The sequence below is a fragment of the Antechinus flavipes genome, chromosome 3, assembly GCF_016432865.1.
Source record: "Antechinus flavipes isolate AdamAnt ecotype Samford, QLD, Australia chromosome 3, AdamAnt_v2, whole genome shotgun sequence".
NCBI classification, from domain to species: Eukaryota; Metazoa; Chordata; class Mammalia; order Dasyuromorphia; family Dasyuridae; genus Antechinus; species Antechinus flavipes.
The window spans coordinates 608,894,502-608,917,389 of record NC_067400.1 but is presented as its reverse complement, the minus strand read 5'-3'; the positions used below and the strand labels follow the sequence as shown (position 1 = coordinate 608,917,389).

Below are 22,888 nucleotides of genomic sequence, written 5' to 3'. Positions count from 1 at the left end.
AAGGGTGTATAGCTTAAAAATAAAAAAGTTATTTAAAAAAATGATTCTTTTGCCTTTTTGATATAGTCAGTTTCACTTCCCCCCTGTTTTTAAAAATTAGATCAATGGTTTATCTGTTTATTAGTTTTTTCTTATTTCTAGTTTTATTGATGAAGTTTTTATTTTGATTTTCAAGATCTCTGATTTTCAGAGTTTTTATTTTTTGCGTTCAATTGGGATTTAAAAAAAAATTTGTTGGAAGTTTGTAGTTTTTAAAATTTCCCTTTGCTTTCTTTTTCCTCTTGGCTACTTCCCTTCTCCTGCTTTTAGCTTCCAGTTCCAATGGTCTTATTTTGAAGCCAGGGTCAGTTGTATGGTCTGCTGTGTTTTTGATGTTATAAAGGTTTAAAACACACACACTCAGAAAGAAACAGCCTTTTAAAATGACATAATTTCCAGAGGAAGTTGAAATGACATTCCCATTAAATCTGGCCCCAGCAGCCCATTTCAACCCTGCAGGCTTTGTTTTTGCATTAGGCTGTTAACACCAGGAAAAGAAGGCCAGCTGTGGTTCTGGCTGGAGCCAGGGCCCTCTCTCCTGGGAGTTGCTTTTCTCACTAAGATGTCTGTTAGGATCTCCCCATTTGGTTGCTCCTTCCCAGATTATCTCTAGTAGTGGGTTAATTAATAACTAGGCAAGGAAGACCCCCCCAAAGCATACTGTAGGTCCATGGTCAAGTTGGGTTTCATCCTTTATACGAATGTCAGAGCTGGAAGGAAACTTAAAGGAGAGAATGTTAATTTTAGCAGGAAGGACTTTAGATCAGAGAATGCCAGAGCTGGTAGAACCTAAGAGCACTGAATAGCAGAACAGGGAGAAGATTTAGCACATATATATGGGGAAGAAAGAAGAAATATACTGGTAAATGTTTAATAATCGACTCTCCCATGGGGGTGATGTACTGAGGACATACTTTATCATTAAAATTTTCTTCATCACTTTCTTAAATGTAGACAAGCAATAGAATCAACCTCTGGAAACTAGATGATCAGTAGATAGAACCCTGGGAAAAAAAAGCCCATAGGGGTCATAAAGAGATGAACACAACTGAAATGGAGTCAGGATGTGAATTCAAATCTTGTCTGTGATACCTACCTACAAGCTGTATGATTATCTTAGAATTCCCTAGACAACTTCCTGAAATTTATCTACTGAGCCATAGGTGAAAACTGTTGGTGTTGAGAAGGCTTGTGGGTTGTTAAGATGACATAATTCTCATATTCTTCTAGTGTGAGACTGTAAATTCCCTGAGGGTAGGGGCTATTATTCTATTTAAAGGCAATTGGGATTGTGTAACACCCAGGATCACAGAGCTAGAAAGTATGTGAGGTCAAAATTGGAACTCAGATCCTCCTGATTCCAAGATCTCGGGATGGATCCACTGGACCAGCTGCTCTCACCCCGCAAAAACTCAACAACTGAGATATATGACTAGATGTATTAAGTGCTTACCGTGTGCATCCTGAGACAATGAGGGGCACTGGAAAGATCATAAGGTTAGGAATTAAGAAAGATCTAGCTCTTTACGTGTATTATCTCATTTGAATCTCACCACAACCCTGGGTAGTCGGTTCTATTACTGCCATCTCCCTTTTAGAGACAGGGCAACGGAGGCACAGAGAGGTTAAGCAGATTTGAATTCTGAGTTATTAGGTTTTTAAGTCCAGCATTGTAACCACCCAGCTGACTTCAGACCTGTACATTTCCTGACACCAGGGATTGTCTTTTGCTTCTTATTGTAGGGGCAGGATTGGAAATGCTCTGCTTGGCATTCAAAGTCCTTCATAACCTCCCCACCTCCTACTTTCCCATTCTTCCTCCGCTTTATTCCCCATCATGTATTCTTCAGTCCAAGGACACAGGCTTCCTGGCTGTTTCTCCAACAAGACATCCATCTCTGGGCTTATGGCCTTTTCTCTGGCTGTTTCCCCACATCTGGAACACTCTTCTTGCTCTGTTGTGACAACCCAGCTTCCTCTAAGGCCCAGTAAAATCTCACTTCCTAAAGGAAGCTTTTCCCAACTCCTCGATTCCAGTGCCTTCCTCCTGTTAGGTATTTCTTATTTATCCTGCACATAGCTTGCTCTGAATACAGAGTATTTGTTTGCATGGCGTCTTCTCCATTAAATTGGAAGCTCTGAGAGGATAAAGACTGTCCTTTTTGGATCTTATTGCATTCCCACCATTGAGCATACTAGGCACTTAAGAAATGTGTATAGAATTGAAATTCATATCCCCAAAGCTTAGCACAATGCTTGGCACATAGTAGGTGTTTAATACATGTTTATGGACTGAAGGACCCTTAGCGGTGAAATTCATATCCCCAGAGCTTAGCACAAGTGCTTGGCACATAGTAGGTGTTTAATACATGTTTATGGACTGAAGGACCCTTAGAGGTGAAATTCATATCCCTAGAGCTTAGCACAAGTGCTTGGCACATAGTAGGTGTTTAATACATGTTTATGGACTGAAGGACCCTTAGCGGTGAAATTCATATCCCCAGAGCTTAGCACAAGTGCTTGGCACATAGTAGGTGTTTAATACATGTTTATGGACTGAAGGATCCTTAGAGGTGAAATTCATATCCCCAGAGCTTAGCTCAGCTTGACACATAGTAGGCTTAATACATGTGTCCTCAGAGGTCACCTAGCCAAAGTGACCTGCTCAAACGTAGTTTGTAAGTGACAGAGCTGGTATTTGACCTCCAACCCCAGAGCCTGCATTCTTTAGTGATTCTCAGATAAGACGAAGACTCTCTCCTGGGACCCGGGACATTCCGAGCCGGGAAGGGCCTGCAGCCATGGCTTTATGGATGAAGCTCAGGAAAGCAAATTGCTCATCCAGGCAGGGACAGAATTGATTCAACCCCAACCCCACGTTCCACTCAGAGCCTAAAGCCCTGCGATCTGGGTCACGCCACATAGCTAAGGGGCATGGAAGAAATTAAGACCCTACACTTCAGCCCCTCCCCCCAGTCCCACCCCCAGCGGATTCTGGCGTCCTGCCTTCGGTTGCTAGGTAGATTCAGCCCTCTGAGCTCCCGCAGCCCCATTGGTTGCAAGTGTTTAATTTTTTTTATTATTATTAAAGCTTCTTATTTTCAAAACATATGCATAGGTAATTTTCAACATTCATCCAGGTAAAATCTTGTGTTCCATATTTTTTCCCCTCTCTTTCCTCTCTCTTAGACTGCTTAGTAATCCAATACAGGTGTTTAACTTTTGCGCTGGGAGGAGGCAGAAGACGAGCCGAACGCAGGTAGTCCGTCCGACCCTCCGATTGGCTCCGGGCCTGCGGCATCCCCCTGAGGATTGGCTCCAGGTGGCCGCCCGGATGGGCTCCCTTATTGGTCACCAGGTATTTGCTCTCTCTCCTCCTACCGCTCACGCCGCCTCTCTATTGGCCGGCCGGCCCGAACTCCGCCAATCCCGCGTGCTCGGACTGTTGTAGCGGCGAGGGAAGGGTGGGGTTCAAGCCCCTGGGAGCCAACTTCGGTCCTCCCCTACTTCGGCCCCTCCCGCTTGGCGTGGCCCGAGCGCGCGCGCCCCCTACGCCCCCATGGTTGTGGTCGCGCGCGCGGACCTACCCCAGACCAACTTCTTCCAGGCTGCAGTATCTTCCGGGGAGTAAAGCTGGGGTTGGGGAAGCAGTTTTCGGGCATCGGGGGGATGCCTGGATTCTCTCTTCTTTGGCCCAGAGTGGGTCAGAGGGGCCAAGGAGGAGGGGCTATAGCCTCTGTAAAAGTGTGTCCTCATTCCCCTCTAAGCCCCCCAAGGATCTCCCCTCCCCCATCCTAGTTGCTTCCTCCTGCCAGTCTCGTACTCACTCCGGATGCCCCTCATCTCATGCCCACCTTCCTAGCTTTATTCCCCCGGAAGATTTCCCGTTTACCTAATGGATTAGAAATCGCTTTCCTGCCTTGTTCCCCCCCTTCTCCCAGCTTCGTACTCCCCTGGAATACCACTTGTCCAAGGTCTCAACGAATTCCAAATACCTGTTTCCTCACGTCTGTTCTTTCTCCCCAATTTCACGGGACGCTCCCCTCCCCCAAGGGTCCCAAGCCCAGGGCCTCAGTTTAGTCGTAAAATGAGAGGATGATTCTAGACGAAGACCTTCAGCTTTAAATCCAGATTCATGATATTACCAGGCTAGTTCTCCTAATACTCAGGGAACCCCTCCCCCTACCCCCATTTCCAGTTCTAAAGCATCCTCAGGATGCTATCACCCCAATCGCCAGTTTTGACCCGCACCCATTCCTGACCTTTAATCCACTCTGCTGCCTCGACCTTTTATTCTGGAGGTCACCCTCCTGACCCCCCACCTGCTTTTACCATTGGAACCCCACACGCCACCCTCCTGTTCTATTCTCCCTTTTTTGCACTCCCCCTGAGCCCCATTTCTCCCCATTCAGGTTCTTCAGCGAGAACTTTTGAGAGGGGAGTTCTTCCTCTTTGGGTCATTAAACTTCAGGATCAACATGGATTTGTCACTATCCAGGGTCTCCCCGTCCCAGCGCGGTGTCTAATCCCTGCGCAACCTCCTTCTCCCCCACACTCCGAGGAGAGTGGGGGGGGGGGGAAAAGAAGGGAATAGCCTTCGCCAAAGGAAGCCCGCAGGTTCTGCCCGCGACCTGCCCCTCCCTCCTCCCGCTCCGGCCCCTCCCGCTCCCGCTCCTCCTCCTGTTCCTGCTCCTCCTCCTCCGGGAGACCAGCCTGCAGGTAGGATTCTGCTTCCTTCTTCGATCCTGGGTTAGAAGTGTGACCTGGGGGAAATTTACACCCTGGAGATCCTGGGCGTCCTTAGGCTTGCGGTGGTTCTGTCCCAGAGTCAGAAAGTTCCGGGCTGGGCTATTTGGGAAGGGAGTCCCGGAAACTTCCCGAGGGGGCCTTTCACCGCCCTCCTTACCCTCCCCCTTCCCCCAGGTAGCTCCGGGCGCCCGGAGTCCTCGCCCAGACTGCGCCCGCTCCCGGGGGTTGCCCTCTCGGGGCAGTGCGTCCACCCTGGTGTTTCTGCTTGTGGTCGAGTGGGCCAGGCGCTGAAATGGGAAGAGCCCCGTGGACACGAAGCCGGGTTCCGAGCCCCGAGCTGGAGCCCTGAGCCCTGAAGCTTTTCGCCGGCTAGGCTCGGGAACCAGACCCGCCGCTCCGCGCGCGCTCCGGACGCAGACTCTGCTGGTTGGGATTAGTGCCATGCCGAGCAGGATGGGGTCCAAGACCAACGTGGGCCCGGAGATCATTCGCATTAAGGCGCACTACAACGGGTAAGCAAGCGGCGCTCTCTGCCCCCGCTCTCTAGCCAGCAGCCCCTCCAATCCTGGCCAAGTTTGCGTCTGTTTACTAGGCAGCCATGGAAAGTTTGTCCCCTCTCCCGGGTCTCTGCTTTGGCAACAAACGGGGGAGGGGGGAGAGAGGGGGTCACGGGGAAGGGGGGGGTGTAGCGGAGTGAGAGGGAAGCTGTTTTTTCAAAGTCTTTCTTTTGCGATCACCACTGGGTCGACTTAATGAGCAGTAAACTGTAACTATTACCGGAGTTGAACTTTTTCTTCTGCGTCCGAGTTACAAAATGTAATACACGGCGGTGACTCATTAACAAAGCATTCGGGGGCCTGTGCTCGGTGGAGGAATCTCTAGTAGATAAGGCGGGGCCAAGAGTGGTTGGGCTTACCTGTGAAATGGGCCGATAATTTGTTAGCTGGTCGTGGTAGACGTAGCCCTGTTTCTTCCGCTGCAAAGACCGAGGAAGGGGCTTTGCAAACCTTAAAGTTTGAATGGGGTGAGGGATTAATCCGTGGGAAGCTTTATGGGTTGGCTTTGGAGCCGGCGAGTCCCAAATTCAAATCCCGACTAAGCATCCTGAGACCAAGTCATTAGATCTCTCGAATCTCCAGGAAGCTTTCCTCCCCTCCCCCTCCACCCCCCGCCCCCTTTGCCCTAATCAAGACCCAGATGCATCTCTATGACTATTTAATAAATGTGCCATCAGAGGCCCCCTTCTCCAGCTTGATTTTGTAATGATTTTCTTTTTTGGTTTGTCTAGATCTGTAGTCTTTTGTCTTCCGCCCTGCCTCTGTTTCTCCTCATCTATGATTCAGCTCTCTAACAGACCTTCCTAAACCTGCCCCTAAAACTGAACCCAGGGCTGCCTGACCCCCTGTACACCTTGGTACACTCCACCAGGTTTGCTTTTGGAGTTAGGGTTAGTCTGTAGCCTCCTTTGTATGGTTGCTAGTAGAGAACTCTTTTTGGAGCTTTTTTAGGTCATTGAAATTCAGGGGCATAGATCAGGAGGGAGACCGAGGATCTGGCCTCTAATTCTGGCTTCGCCATTTAATTGTATGTTCTTGGGCCTCAGTTTAGTTCCTCAAACTCCAATTCCTTCCTTTGTAAACTGATGAAGCGAGATGCGATGACTCTAAGGGTCCATAATTTATGATACTATGGAAATCTGGCACTGTCACATGGTCTGTATATTACCTAGGACCCTGTTGATGCTTATGCCGTCATCATATCCCTTCCCTTTTCTGTGTTCTGGATCCTTCAGATCATTCTGGTAAAGCCCATCACCCCTCTTCAGAAACATATTTTTTAAATGCATAAAATCCAGAGGATTCCAGAAGAAACCAATGAGACTGAAAAGTTATCAAACTAAAAACCGCCTAAGTTCATGATCCCTAGCTTAAGGGTGCCTGCTCTCTTCAGCCTGCTCACTTGCATCTCTAGGCCTTTGATTCAGGCCCCAGAGTCTTGCCATTGGCTGGTTAGTGCTTTAGTTTACAGGAAAGAATTTTCCTGTTTTTGTACTTTAATCTGGGAAGAGGTTTAAAAAAAAAAAAAAGAAACTTTAAAAAAAAAACTTTTATTGCAAGGAAATTGTATGCAGGCTTGTAGTCTTCCAATGAGTTAGATTTCTCTTTCTAACCTGACAGGGATTACCTGTCTATTTTAGCCAAAGAATTTAACCCTTTGATTGAAACCCTTTTACCGTCTTGAAGCAGAACCCTTAACTCTGGAAGGAGAGAATTTTTTTTAAAAGTCTTTTATTCCCAGTCACTTTTTCATTTTTGAAGTTGATTCAAGTTCTCAGTTCCTCCTCCAAGTCCAGGAAACCAGTCGGGGAAAAGTAGCAATCTTTGGAAAAGAGCACCTCTCAACTGAGGCAGTTAAGAGTGTGAAAATCGTATTCATATTTTTTGGTTTGTTAACCTCTCAACTTGGTATTTGACCTAGAAGAAGACAGCTGAAAGCTTATTATCCTCTTAAGAAAAGGGCACAGGTCATGAAGGACTCACATTTTGATCATTTCATTCTCCTTAAGAGAGATTCTGGTGTGATTGCTAAAATTAGACTTTGCCAAGACTTCAAAAAATATTTTTTTTAAGAATCAGAAATTGTTTGGGAAATAAAAATCCTTTTTGTTGGAAAATAATTCTTGTCATTGAATAATTCTTTTTCGATCCAAAAGAGAAATAAATCTATGTTTAGACTCTATTTTATAAAATGCTATCTCATAGCATCCCATATACCTCTTAACATCAGTGGGCTTCCTTCAAAGCTTAGTGCCTTAGTGCCCCCTTGAAATTACCTGCTCCTTATTTTTTGTAGAAGGTCCAGTTGTAGAATTAACGTGGTGTGACAGGCATGAGGTCCTAAGTTCAAGTCTTTTTCTCATACCAGCTATGTGACCCTGAGCAAGTCATTTAGCTTCTTAGTGACCAAGCTACCTCTTATGTTTCAGAGATGGTGTTTATCTATATTCCCTAAATTAAGGAAATTGAAGAACTGGTCATGACAAAACAAGAGAGTATGTGTATGTCTTAGCTGCCCCCATAGATCAACTTCATGAACCTGCAATAGCGGTAGTTTTTCTTTGTAGTTTCAGAACCTAGCACTTAGTAGGACCTTAATCATTGATGTGCTGGAGACAGCTTGAACCCCTGAGGTTTTACATGCAGGAAATTAGTAAAGCTACAAATCAGGACTCAATTTATTGTTTCATTGATTGTTCAGGCTAAAGAAAGACTTGGAGAAAATGTTCATCATAGTAATGATGATAATGACTAACATTTATACAGTGCTAAACGCCTTTACAATTATTAACTCATTTGATCCTTGAAACTACTCTGAGGTACATGCTATTATTATCCAGATTTTACAATGGAAGTGACTGAGGCAAACTCTTTATGAGCTTTTCCCTGTGGTCTTATACCAACTAAGTGCCTGAGGCACATTAAAACTCTTAAAGATAAGTCTTCTTGATTCCAAATCCCGATTTCCACTTTATTTACATTTACCTGGCCTAAAGATATTGAACTGGTTTACCATTTCCTTTCCCAGTTAATTTTACAGATGAGGAAACTGAGGCACACAGGGTAAAGTGACTTGCCCTTATTCACACAGCTAGTAAGTATTCCAGGCTGGATTTGAACTCAGGAAGGTGAGTCTTGACTCCAGGTCCAGAACTCTATCCGCTACTCTACCTAGCAGTCCAGACACAACATATGAAAGTAAATACTTGATGCATACAAAGTCAGTCTCTGCCCTCAAGGAGCTCCCATTTTAATGGGGGAGACAACCTGCAAACAACTCTAAAAACAAAGACAAATTGGAGCAGAAGGAAGTCACTTAAATTAAAGGGTATTGGGAAAGATTTCCTAGAGAAGATGGGATCTGAGCTGGGACTGAAGAAATCCAGGCAGGGGTGAGAAGCAAGAGCATTTCAGACATGGGGGATGGGCTGGTTAAAATGCTTTGGAGTCTAGTGTGAGGAACAGTCTGGAGATAGGTGCATGTGGTTGAGTGTAAGGTATAAAAAGACTGGAAAGGAAAAGGGGGAAGGGAAAAAGGATATCACGGGCTTTAATGTCAAACAGGTTTTTATATTTGATTCAGTAAATAAGAAAACACAGACGTTTATGGAGTGACATAATCAGACCTGAGGTTTAGAAAGATCCCTTTGACAGCTGACCCACAGGTGAGGTAACCTTGGAGGGAGAGACCCTGGAAGGCAAGACTTTCTGTAGATCAGGACTTCTTCCATTTTTTTTCCATTTGTGACCTCTTTTTGCCTGAGAAATTTTATAACACTTGGGTATAGAGGTATATAAATCAAACATTTCCTGATAATAAATCATAAAGAAATTGATTTTCAAATAATTGTTTGCTATACATATAATTTTATCATTTATTAAAGACAAAACAAATTTGCCTGCTAGTGAGATGGAGGTACTTATTTATTTTTACATAAAGAATTAAATCTTGGCAGACTATTTGCTCCCTTTTACTGTTGCCAAATTTTTCACGACTCCCACATGGGATCCAATCCACAATTCAAGAAGCTTTGCTATAGATGGTAGTCCTTGAGTGATTAGACACAGCATTGTTTTTAATGATTACAAAAAGAATTCCCTTTTTGGAGGTTGATAGAGGGTGGGGTTTTCTGGGTCCTTGCGTACATAGCAGTGAAGATAAATGCCCCTCTCTTATGAGATAAAGCGGTTAGATAGATAGAATGTGTGGAGACAATTCTGCAGGGCTGTTAATTATTCAGGTAGCTCCTAAATAATTTGTATGCCAGCTGCAATTAGAGCTCGTTTGAAAAATCATGTGATTCAATTCATCCTCCCTTTATCCAGCACCTACTTGAAGCTTAGCACTGTGCTGGGTGCCGGAACGTACGTTGTATCTGCCTTTGGGGACTATGGGATTTTCTATGTGGGTGTGAGGGATTTCTCAATGCACAGATAAGCTTGCCCCATGTTCCCTTCTCTAGCCTTCCTGCTATAGCCAGCTAACCACACACACACACACACACACAGAGTTTAGGCTATAGTTATATATTAGCTCACACTGTTTTCTCTTTGAAATATGCTAGATTTTATTTTTGAGGCTGAGAAATGGCTTTAAGACATCTAAATAAGAACTGATTCAATCTCTTGGGTCATAGAGAGCTGGAAGGAATCTCATGGAAATCATCTAGTCTAATGAGCACGTTTTACAGATGAGGAAACTGAGGCTGTAGGAAGGAAAGCGAGCGAGTGCCCAAGATCACACAAAATGGGTTTTGCATCTTTGTACTCTTAGCTCAGATGCTTTTTTCCATTGATAAAATTTCTGCCTTTTTTGTATTCCTCAGGGCTTTGCATAGTACCTTGCACAACAATATGCTTGTTGATCACAATATGTTATTTGGACCACAGTTTGGTCCAACGAGCATTGATTAAGCACCTATGGTGTATAATAATATTGATGGAGTGTAGGAATTTGAGTTCAGATTCTATATCTGACACTGGAAAAAGGAGTCCCCTGACTCATTTTGGCTGGGCCTAAATGGACAGAACCATTAAGCTCTCAGTACTTCAGGGCAACCATCTAAAACCAGAAACTCTTAAAAATTATGAATGATCTTTTAGTGGTCATATCCAGTGGTTTTCTCTGATCTTCACCCTTTGATGCTATAGAGTATTCTTGATATTTTTTTCTGGTGTAGGATATGGAGATATGTTTCTTCCCTTCCCTGCCCCTTTCCCCCTGAACTCCACCTGGCCTCTCCTTAGAACCTCCTGACCATTATTTGTCTCCTTTGATAGCTCTTCATCTAGATTATGCTAACTAACCTTTGGGGGAGGGCTCTCTCTGTGCTCTCTTCCTTTTCCTTCTGTACTCCATTTAATGATAATCTACAAAGGCTTTGCCTCTCTCTGAATTTCTGCTGCCAGAGTTCTGGTGCTTTTCCCTGAGTTCCCAGATCTGTACTTTGATGGGAGAGAACTTTTTGATAAGGAGAGAAGTTTTGAGCCCCTCTCTCATTAGAGGCAAAGGCTAGCGCCCCTAAGGGTCCTCAAACTTTTTAAATAGGGGGCCAGTTCACTGTCCCTCAGACTGTTGGAGGGCCGGAGTATAGTAAAAATAAAAACTTTGTTTTGTGGACCTTTAAATAAAGAAACTTCATAGCCCTGGGTGAGGGGAATAATCGTCCTCAGCTACCGCATCTGGCCCGCGGGCCATAGTTTGAACTTCAGGTAGCCCCAGCTGTCCTTCCTTCCCTTCTACAAATACTAAGCCTGGATGTTCTCAGAGGGGGTGAGAGACTCCCCAGTGGCTGAAATGAGATGCTAACAACCTTTGTCAAGAGCATCAAAATATCATAAACCTTGCACCAAATCTCCTGCCTGCCTGCCTGCCTTTGCACAGGCTGCCCCTTATGGCTCCCTCATCATCTTCCTAGCCTTGTTCAAGGTGATTCAGCGGTTTGTACATAGTAGGTGCTTAATATACTTTTGGATCACAGTATGTTGATCTGGCCACAGTTGGGTCCAGTAAGTGTAAAGTAGAGAAGCACATTGATGGAGTGGGGGGACCTGAGTTCAGATTCTATTTCTGTTTTTTCATGTGCCAAAGGCTGAGACTGGGTGACCTTACAACTTTAACCTTCTGATCTTGGCAAAAGGAGTGATTCAGCGCTTGTGACATTTGGTTTTTCAGCTTTTGACAAGTCCTCCCTGCCTGGAATGTTCTCACTCCTCACCTCTCCTCCTGGTTTCTCTGGCTTCCTTAAAGTCCTAATTAAAATCCCTTCTTCTGCAGGAAGTCTTCCCCTGTTTCCCTTAATGTGACTGCCTTCCCTCTGAGATGATTTCCAGTTTATCCTGTTCTTTTATTTATCTTGTTCATATGGTGAGATGGCACAGTAGATGGAGTTGAAGGATTTGGAGTCAGGAAGACCATAATTTTAATCCTAGCTGAAAACCTGGGCAAGTAATCTTTTCTGAGCCTCGGTTTCCTCATCTGTAAAATGAGAGCAATAATAGCACCTACCTCATAGGATTGTGGGGCTCAGACGAGTTAATATGTGAAATACTTTGCAAACCTTAAGGTGTTCTATAAATGAGATTGCTCTATTATTGTTTTTTTTTTTTTTTAAATTTTTATTTGGTTGTTTGTTATCGTCCCCATTAACTCCTTGAGAGAAGGAATCACTTTTTGTCTTTCACAGTGCTTAGCACAGTGCCTGGCAGACACATAGACCTTGACTTGACTTGAGGTGTCTTGTTAAGGACCACCCCTAAATGTGAAACCCAGAAAGCCTGTAAAGGGTTAAAGGGGACTGTACCATTAAGGGGCAGGTCAGTTCTCCGAAAGCCCCCACAACTGTGGATCATAACACATTTGAAGGAGTTGTAAATCAGCCTTTACTGACAAAGATGTTTGTGAATTGGAAATGAAATAAATCAGAGGCAAGTGGGAAGAGGAGGGAAGTCAGAGAACACTGGCTCTTAATCTCCTTGTATTGTTATCATCCTCTCACATGAAGGGATTTATTCTGCTGGTCAGAACTGGATTCCCAGCAGCCACTAGCAGGTTGATCCTGTAACATTTTATGGCTCTGATTTCCAGTCCCATCCTTCCACAATGGTCAGTGATTTTTGTTTTCATCCAATTATTATTTTGTTTATACTTAGAATGAGATCACAGGTCTAGACCTAGGGAGGATCTCAGGGGCCATACATTTTTTAGGCCAGAGAAATGAAGTGATTTGTTTTAAATCCCTCCAGAGTTAGAGATGGAAAGTGAATCTATGTCTTCTGACTTCAAATCCAGCAATCTTTCAAGCTGGCCTGAAGAATGTTTATTTATTGATACAATTTAATTGATATCTTTTGTTTCTTTTACATCTCCAGAAATTCCTCTGTATCCCTCATTCTTCTCCCATCTAAAGAACAAAGAATATTTTTAAAGAAAATAGGGAAAGAAGAGACCAAAAAATAAGCAAAATAATAAATATGTGAAAAAAAATCTGACTGTGTTCCATGTCCACATTTATGGTGCAGCCAATTTATTCTGCATTTAGTTTGTTTATACATAGTTGTTTACATGTTGTGTTTCCTTTGGAGCTCCAGTAGTTAGCCCAGTGGCCTGGCTCATAGTAGGTGCATAATAAATGTTGAATGACCAACTTGCTCCATCAAGCTCCCAGTTCTTTGAAAGAGTTGGATGGGAATGTCTTCTCATGCCTTTAGGACAAAAATGCTTGTTTTTTTTGTAATTTTGCAACATCTACTTTGATTTTTTTAATTGTGCTTGTTCTTTCTGTTGTTCTGACACTCCTAATCAATGTGGATATTGTTTTCTTGGCTTTGTATGAGTTCACATAAGTCCTTTGTTTTGCTGTATTCATTGTTGCTGACAAGACAGTATATTCTGTTGGATATTTATTATATTTAATTCCATTTATTCCAATAGAACTCCATTCAGCTGAATAATTTTTTAAAATAATAGCCTTTTATTTTCAAAATCTATGCAAAGATAGTTTTCTATATTCACCCTTGGAAAACCTTATTTTCCAAATTTTTTCTCTCCTTTCAATTGAATAATTTTTATAAGGAAAACATTCTAATTTCAGAAATCTAAAGGGCAGGAACCCGAGGCAAATTGCTTCCTTCTGGATCTCAGTTCCTCCACGTGTAGGTTAGATGAGAGCTGGGGTTTCCTTTAGCTTTAACATTCTGTGAAGCAGCTGAGAACGGTCAGGATGACAAATGCCCAGCTAGGTTGGACGGCATCCAATTTTACTAATTTAACCTAAACTGCTTAATCCCTTTGGCCCCTGAACTAAATCCAGATTTTAATACACATTGTTTTATGAATTAATGTTGGGAGAGAAAAATCAGAACAAAACAGAAAAATCATGGGAGAGAATTTTAAAAAAACAGAAAAAAAGAAGTGAACCTAGCTTGTGTTGATTTACATTCAATCTCCATAGTTCTTTTTTTGGTTGCAGATGCCATTTTCTGTCCAAAGTTTATTGTTTTTTCTTTGGATCACCGAACCATTGAGAAGAACCAAGTCTTTTATAGTTGATCATTGTACATTCTTGCTGTTATTATGTACAATGTATTCTTGGTTCTGCTTGTTTCGCTCAGCATCAGTTCATGTAAATCTTTTCTGGCCTTTCCTATAATCAGCTTGTTCATAATTTTTTATAGAACAATAATATTCCATTACCTTCATGTATCACAACTTATTCAGCCATTCCCCAATGGATGGGCATCCATTTTTTTTTTCCAATCTAAGTCCAGATTTTAAGACTACTGCAAAAGGGCTTTTCTAAATCTTCTCCCTCCAGGAAAGTAACTTTTTGGTCTGGGAAGCATCATAAGTTAATCAAATATTAATAGCCTTTCCCTTTATTTCTTGGGGATTTTAAAGGAGGAAGTTTCAGGGGCATTCCCAGACATCCTATTCTACTGTCTAGGTTAGAAAGAAGTTGACTCATGTGAGATCAGATTATCCTAATTACTAGTTTCAGTAACCACCCCCATTCTTACCCTGGGGAATATCAGGAACTATAATTGTCAAGTGAATATCAAATAATATTTCTGCTTTCATCAATCAATCAAGCATTTATTAAGTCTGTGTTTTATGTTTGAGGATTGTTGTACAGGTGAGTAAAATGACTGGTGTGTAATTGAACAAGAATACTGGGATAGAAACTCATCTTCTACAGACTCAATAATTCCCTTAGAAGATAGACAATGAAGATGAGATATTATTTGCTGTGAGGTATCTTATATTTTCTTCTATTTTTTTCAGTCGTTTGATTTTATTTAGATATTTCTTGTTGCCTCCTGGAATCAGTCATTGGTTTCTATTTGGTCCGTTCTCATTTTCAAGGAGATTTTTGCTTGGACAGGTTTTATAGCACTTGTACAAAGTTGCTCGTTCCCTTTCCAGTTCTTTTCCCCCCATAGCTCTCATTCCTTTCCCCACATTTTCCTCTAGTGCTCTCATTTCATCTGTAAAATCATTTTAAAATTCTTAAAAAATAAACCTTTCTTAATCTCTTCCGGGAATTCTAGTTTAGTTTGTCCCCAAGCTTGCTTTTTCTCTAAGGCATTGCTTGTCATTTTCTTCTGTGTTTATGTCAGTATCTTGACTAAAATAATAGCTTTTTATGGTAAGGGCTTTTTGTTTCTTTTTGTTTGGTTTGCTCATTCTTCCAGCCTCCTTCCTGACTTCAGACTTGGTGTAAGGGTTGGGCTTTGTCACACTTCTGGAGGGAAGGTGTTGGCTGGTCCTTTTGTTGTTTTCTTGGGGTATAGAGTATTGTGTTATTTTAGGATCTCAGGGGGAGCTCAGGCTGGGGAGGGAAAAGTTTCAGACTCCCAGAGTGGTCTGATCCAGGGCAAAGTCTGGTTGCTGCTCTCTCTCAGTCTGAGTTCTGCAAGTTCTTGACTGGAGTTTGGGTCTAGCAGTAGATCTGTGGACTTTTTTGCCTTAATTTAAATTTCATTTAAGTTACTACTAAACCCACCCTCTTATCAGTTGGCTAAAAAGCTCTGCTAGTTCACTTGGGAGAGGACTTCATTTCTTTTAGATTTGAGATTCCTGTCTTAATTATTCTGAAGACTTTCACACTGTTCTAATTAGTGCTGAAGAGGGAGTTGAACTCTTATCTCTCTAACTCCCAAGTCTAGCGCTCTCTCCACTGGTATCACCTTGCTTTCTCCTGGAAATCTCATATGTTCAGCCTCAGTTTCCTTATCAGTGAAATGGGAATAATAATGGTGCTTACCTCCAGGGTCCTGTTGGGGATCGTAACATTTTGCATTCTGCAAAATTTAAAGTGTTTTATATAGATGCTAGCTATGCTGCCTGTTCCTATTCCCTTTTGAACTCTTCCTGTGGGTTTCATGTTTTGAAAGCTTTTTATTCCATTTACTTTGGAGAAGATTCACATTTGGCATGGGCGCACCTGTCAGAAGCATTGTTTTTAATTGGGATGTGTTATTGTTTTTTTTAATAATAGTTTTTTATTTTTAAAATACACGCAAAGATCATTTTTAACATTCACCTTTGCAAAATCTTGCGTTCCAAATTTTTCTCCCTCCCACTAGACAGCAAGCAATCCAATATATGTTAAACATGTGCAATTCTATACATGTTTCCACATTTATCATGCTGCGCAAGAAAAAGCGGATCAAAAAGGAAAAAAAGGAGAAAGAAAAACAAAGAAACAGTGGATGTGTTTTTGTTCTTGGTGGTGGTTGTTTTGTCACTGACTCATGGGTGCTTTGGGGAAATTATTCTGGGGGCTTCTGTTATCTCACTTTGAATGACAAAAGTACTTGTTCCTTGAATGTTTTATAAAATTTTTGCATGTAAACAAGGTTTTTGGGTTGTAAGGAATGGCGGAAAAAAGATTGAAGAGAGTTCTTCCATGCTTAAAGTCTTCTTTCCTATTCTTGCTACGGCAGATACCCATGGTTCAATGGAAGCTCTTCTAGGGGGGTGGGGATTACAAATGGCTTTAGTAGGATGGAGAGTCTGGCCTGACCTTAGTTACACAAAAGCCTAGTGAAGAAGATACGGGGGGCCAGAGTAACCTAAGAATCCCAGCCCCAACCTAGAGAATCAAGGGATTAGAAAAGCTAGTAAAGTATCAAGTTAGGGAGACTATTTCAGGGACAGTGGATACAGGTTGGGACTTGGAGATAGGAAAACCTGATCCCAGCCTCAGCTACTTGTGAGCTATATGACCCAGGACAAGTCACTTAACCTTATTTGCCTCAGTTTACTCATCTGTAAAATGTATTGGAGAAGGAAATGGCAAACCTCCAGTATCTTTGCCAAGAAACCCCAAATGGGGTCTTGAGAAGTTGGGCACGGCATTTTGGACTGCACCACCAGCATGTGGTAAGCCCCACAGCCACTTTCTACCCTGGGCACTAGTAGTTTTTCCCCTCCACCACTGAGGGCACCACCATTTTTCACATCACCCATGTTCCAAGCTTCTGAGTCACTTCCCGCTCTTTGTCATTCCCACATTGAATCAGTTGCCAAATTTTGTCTCTACAACATTTCTCAAATACTCTTTGCTCTCACCCTGGCCACCACCCTGGCTCATGACCTCATCCCCTTTCATCTGAACTCTTGGACCATGGTCTCCTTCCTGGCCTCCCTGTATCCAGCCTTACCTCTCTCCTTATAACTGCTTCTTTTCTTTTTTCTTTTTTTCCTTTGATGCCTTTAATTTTGATGGGTTTCCTCAGCATATTCCTCTTGTTTTCTCAGCGTCAATGACTCCCTTTTGCCCTGGGATGAAATACCTGGCCATTGTTGGGCATTTAAAACCCTGCCCCACACTGGCTTCAGTCCTGTCCCCCTCCCCCCCTCCTTTTTTTTTTAGGCCTTATTTCTCATGCTTTCCCCTCAGGCATTTGATTTTTCTAAGCAAAATGGCCTCCTTGCTGGTTCCCATACTGGACTTTGTATCTCCAAACTTTGCCAAAGCTTTTCCCCATGCTTCATCTCTACTTAGAATCTGTAGCTCCAGGGAGCAGCTAGATGGCACAGTAGTTAGAGCACCAGCCTTTAAAGTCCGCAGTATCGGAGTTCAAATCTGTCCTCAGACATTTCCTAGCTGAGTGATCCTGGGCAAGTCACTTAACCCCAATTGCCTCAGCAAATAAGAAAAAAAAAGAATCTGTAGCTCCCTACAAGAAAAGCTTGATTTCCATCTCCCGCCCTGCTTAGCTTGCCTCTCCCTTGATTTCTATTTACTTTAAACAGACTTTGCTTATCTCTTTACAGATTAGCTCCACCCAATAAATCTGCTTCTTCACTGACAGTTGCCTTTTGTTTTGGCATCCCCACGGCCTAACTCACTGAGCAAATGCTCATTGCCTCCTTTCCCATGTTATGGCAGCCTTGACCTCAGGCTTCGGAAGGGAAATGGGTGGGCCAAGGTTTGGGATGAAGGTGGGGCTAATTTCCCCCAATCTCCCAAATTTTTCTTACTCTTTCCACCCTCCCTAAGACCGGCCTTGTAGATTAGTGAGTGATAAGTTGTAGGATACTTGTAAGTATCAACATTTCTGCTGCAATTCCGTGATTTAGACACTAAGAGTGAGAAAGCTCTAGTCTCTGAGTCTAGTCCTTTACCTGAAGGGACCAGCCTAATGACCTAGGGCCACTCAGTTTATTTCTCTGGGTTTTTTGTGGGAGGAGAAGGGAGAAGGGGGGAGAATGACAGCTTCTTATGATGCTTACATTCTAATGTGGGGTGGGGAGAAGTCTATAAAAGATGGTGTGGGCACCTAGGTGGCACAATGGATAGAAGGTCAGGAAGACTCATCTTCTGATGGTTAGCTGGTGATGGTACAATTGTAATAAACGATTTAAGCCGTTTCTGTCCTCAAGAGACTAATAACAATCCTTTGTAATCTGGTGCTGAGAACCAAGTACCAAAGATTGACCAGGAAAGGGTTTCTAAGCGTCACAGCAAATAAAATGATACCATCTGATGCCAGATATTTCCAAGCTGTGGGAACTTGGGCAAGTCACTTAACTTTGTTTCCTTCATTTTCTTCATCTAGAAAATGAGCCAGAGAAGGAAATAAATGCTAGACCACTCTACCATCTTTGCCAAGAAATCTCCAGATGGGATCATAAAAGAGTTCACCAACCTTGAAAAATGACTTGACTAAACACAAGTTGAGTTATTGTGTTTCAGTCTGAGTTCAAATCATTTTGTGGCTTTCTTATCTGTAGTTTAGGTCAGTCAACCGATGAAGGGAGAAGAGAGGGATTTGGGGTAATTTTGGACTGTGAAGCCCTATGAGTTTAGGGGGATAGATTAGGAAAGTGGGATACAATAAGAGAATTCTGGGACTGTTTGAATTGGGGGCTAGGAATAAAAAGTATCCAGTCCTTAGTCTAGAGTGAAAAGCAGAAAGAAGGGATGTTCTTAAAAGTGCCCTTTGCTCCTTCTTGATTCTTTCTCTAAGACCAGAGTTGGAGAGGACTTGGCCAAGCAGTTGTCATTTCACTGGCTTTAAGAGTGCCTTGTACTCTTCTTGTACCTGTCCCATCTTTCCTTGAACACTGCCGCCATCTTGGTATCGGTTCTGTTTACTTCATACCTGGATAATTGCAGTAGCTGCTGGTGGGTCTGCCTGCCCCATCTCTCCTCACCCCAGGGCTTCTTCCACTCTTTTGTCAAAGTGATCTTCCCAATGTCTAAGTCTGGCAGTCAACTAAAATCAGCTGGAATCCCATCAGAGAGTTTGCAAACATACATTAGTAGAAGACCTTAATTTAAATCCGGACTCAGACACTTACTAGTGGTGTGATGCTGGGCAAGTTACTCTGTCTACCTCAGTTTCCTTAACTGTAAAGTGGGGATACTGATAGCATCTAACTGCCAGGATTGTTGTGAAGATCAAATGAGATAAGATTTGGGAAGTGCTTAGCACAGTATTTCACACATAGTTGGTGCTATATAATTGCTAGCTTTTGTTATTATTAAACAAGGTATATACTTAATAAATGAAAGATAATCTCACTGGGAAATAGAGGGTTTTGTTTGAGCAATGACAATTGTATTGGGCAGTGTTTCTTGATAGGAGAGCCCCTGGTAAGGTATAAGAATGATGTGTTCGAGGTAGCAATTCCCACTTCCAAATTTTGGGGTTCAGCACTAAGTGTTGGGATTCGATTATGTGAAGAATTCATAATGGCTATTCTCTTTGGCAAAAGGTAATTTAGGGGAATAGGTTATGGATAAACTGAAGGGATATAATAGACAACGGAGATGGGAAATATGAAGTAGCGTCAGAAGAACATAACAATTAGTAGCGGAAAGGACGAGTTCCCTAGTGGAACTCACAATTAACCAGGAGAAAGGGAATAATACTCCATGAGGTTGGAGTATGCCCTTAATTGGCAGGCTAACTCCACAGATGAGTTTAGCACCCTAAAAGTGTTAGCTATTAGGAGAAAGCCACCATGAGGCAATGGGGAAGGGGGAAGAAAAAGAATCTAAGAGGCAGAGTGCTGTGGCAGATGGATCCAAAAGGGATTCAGCAAAGATGGCATGGACCATGGGCTAATTAATAAGGGAATTTAACCTCAGGAGTTGGATTTACCTTGGATTTCTGTCTGGACATAGAAAAGACCATGACTTCCATAGAGGGTGGGCCATAAGGTCAAACTGACCCTCATCAGTGCCTTTCTCTGCTTGCCTCAGGGAGTAATTTTATCTGCACTTCAGGCTCTCTCTACCAACCCCACCTAGTTAGTTACTCAAGACCTCATCATTAAGACTAGAAAGGTAGAGAAAGTGCTCAGGTTGTGAAAGGGCCTTCAATGCTAAACAATTTTATATTTGATCCTGAAGATAATAGGGGTAGCTACTCCAGTTGGATGAAAAGGAAAGAAAGGGAAGGGATGTGATATGGCCGACTTGAGTTTTAGGAACTTTACTCTGACAGCTGAATGGAGGATAGATGTCAGTGGGGAGAGACCTGAGAGCAAGTGGAGCAAACAGTAGGATGAGGTTTGAGCCTGTGATATCTTTAGTATATAGAGTAGGGGGGCTGCTTTTATACTGCATGCAAGCTGAGAATATTTTTCACATTTTCAAATAAAGATAGATCAAGTTATATTGTACTGCTTGCTCCTGGGCAGTACTAAATTAGGCAGCAGCTAGATTTGGCCCGAAGCCCTTAGTTTCTGGTTGGAGGAACTAGGAATGAGGAAGCTTCCTCTTCCCCGGCTCTGCAATTTATATAGTCTCAGGGAGTTGCCTGACTGGCCCAAGAGTTTGTGATCCCCCCCCCTCCCCCCCCCCCCCCCCCCCGATCATAAACTATTATTATTTCAGAGTTTGAATCTGAAATTTTCTAGCTCTCAAGTTGACTCCTTAACCATTATTTAACACCTCTGTAGGTAGTAGGTGCTTTAATGGTTATGGAATTGGAAGAGTTTAGGGCTTGCCTTCTTTCTTCTCGAAGGGCTCCATTTCTGGCAGTTCTTGCCCTAAAAGAAGGGTGCCCTTCTGGGGAAGGAGGAGGGCAAGAGAACTGCAGAATGCCTATTGAGAATATTTTCATGGTGCTCTGAGGCAGAAAGGGACTTATACTGTGGGGAAGATGTATAGGAGCCACTAGAAAGTCTTAGAGTTCTGTAGATCCGGCTCTATGGTTAGTGTTCTTTTTTTCCAGTGCTAGATGGAGAGAAATAGAGACAGACAGACACACACACACACATACAAAGACAGAGACAGAGTGTGTGTATGTGTGTGTCTCCTATATTTCAAGTATTAGGGTTTCCAACAATGAAAAATTGCATTAAAAATTTACTTTTTGGCCTTCCCTTCATATCAAAGAAGAATTTTTTTCCTTTTCTTTTAGGAACCTTATTGTGCCTTATTGTAAAACTTGGCTTAAGTATTTGGCCATAGACTCTATGTTGTCTGTGGCTTCCATAAAACTCCCCCCAAATTGCCACTTAATTTTCTTTTTACTTAATAGTATTTTATTTTTCCAATTACATTAAAGATAATTTTCAACATTTATTTTTGTAAAATTTTGAGTTCCAATTTTTCTCCCCCTCTCCCATCCCAATTTCTCTAAGACAACACAATCTGATTATACATATGCAATCATTTAAAACATACTTCCATATTTTTGTTGGGAAAGAAAACAAAAGGGAAAAACCAAGAAGAAAAAAAAAAAAAACAAAGTGAAAATAGTATTTTTCAATCTCCATAGTTCTTTTTCTGGTTACCTATGGCATTTCCCATCCCAAGTCCATTGGAATTTTGTTGAATCACTACATTGCTGAGAAGAGCTAAGTCTTATTATTATTGATCATCACATAATTTTGCTGTTATTGTTTAAGAGATAAATATTAAGAACTCTGCAGACTAGATGATGAAGCCAGGACAAGATTTATATTCACTATCTTGCAAAAAGGGGTATCCAAAAAAGGTACACCTTCAAAGGGTCAAAGCATAACTTTGTGTTTCCTGTCCTGAAACACAATTCTCTCCTCTGGTTCTCCACTGCCTGGTACTACAGAGGTTATAACGATCTCAGCATCTAATTCTCCTACGTGAGTGTGAATCCCCATTCCTGATTGTTTTTCTCATTGGCCTTCACTTTATTTAGTCATAGTTTCTGGTAATCAGTTTCATGTTCTCTGCTATATAGACTCCTCCCCTCCTCCCCCCTTTATTAAAGCTTTTTATTTTTCAAAACAAATGTGTGGACAATCCTTCAACATAAGCCTTTGCTTGTGTTTCAGCTCCTTCCCCCTTCTCTCCCCCCCACCTTCCTCCATGCTCTCCCCTAGATGGCAAGTAGTCCAATATATGTTAAACATGGTAGAAATATATGTTCTTTTCTTTTTTTTTTTTTTTTTCTTTTCACTGAGGCAATTGGGGTTAAGTGACTTGCCCAGGGCCACACAGCTAGGACTGTTAAGTATCTGAAATCAGATTTGAACTCAGGTCTTCCTGACTTCAGGGCTGATGCTCTCTATCCATTACACCAACTAGCTGCCCCAGAAATATATGTTAAATCCAATATATGCATACATCTTTATACAATTATTTTACTGCACAAGAAAAATCAAATCAGAAAAAAAAAGAGCAGCAAAATAAAATGCAAACAAACAACAACAACAAAAAGAGTGAAAATGCTATGTTGAGATCCACATTCAGTTCCCACAGTCCTCTCTCTGGGTGGCTCTCTCCATCACAAGATCATTGGAATTGGTCTGAATCATCTCACTGTTGAAGAGAGCCACTTCTATTGGAATTGATCATCATATAGTTTTGTTGTTGAAGCATATACAATGATCTGGTTCTGCTCATTTCACTTAGCATCAGTTCATGTAAGTCTCTCCAGGCTTATTGAATAACTTATTCAACCATTCTCTAATAAATAGGCAGCCACCCAATTTCCAATTCCTTGTTACCATAAAAAGAGATGATATAAACATTTTTGTCCACATGGGTCCTTTTCCCTCCTTTATGATCTCTTTGGGATATAGACCCAGTATCCAC

The 22,888-nt window shown here is 42.3% G+C and overlaps 1 protein-coding gene across 1 annotated transcript in view; it reads left to right on the top strand.

Annotated features, from left to right (window-relative positions):
- Window positions 1-4,802: 4,802 nt before the first annotated feature.
- Window positions 4,803-22,888, top strand: part of PRKCZ (protein kinase C zeta) — a 225,748-nt gene continuing 207,662 nt past the window's right edge. Inside the window, exon 1 of the mRNA XM_051988781.1 lies at window positions 4,803-5,300. Within this exon, the coding sequence (XP_051844741.1) occupies window positions 5,230-5,300 (71 nt within the window). The 5' untranslated portion in view covers window positions 4,803-5,229. The remainder of the gene's footprint in view (window positions 5,301-22,888) is intronic.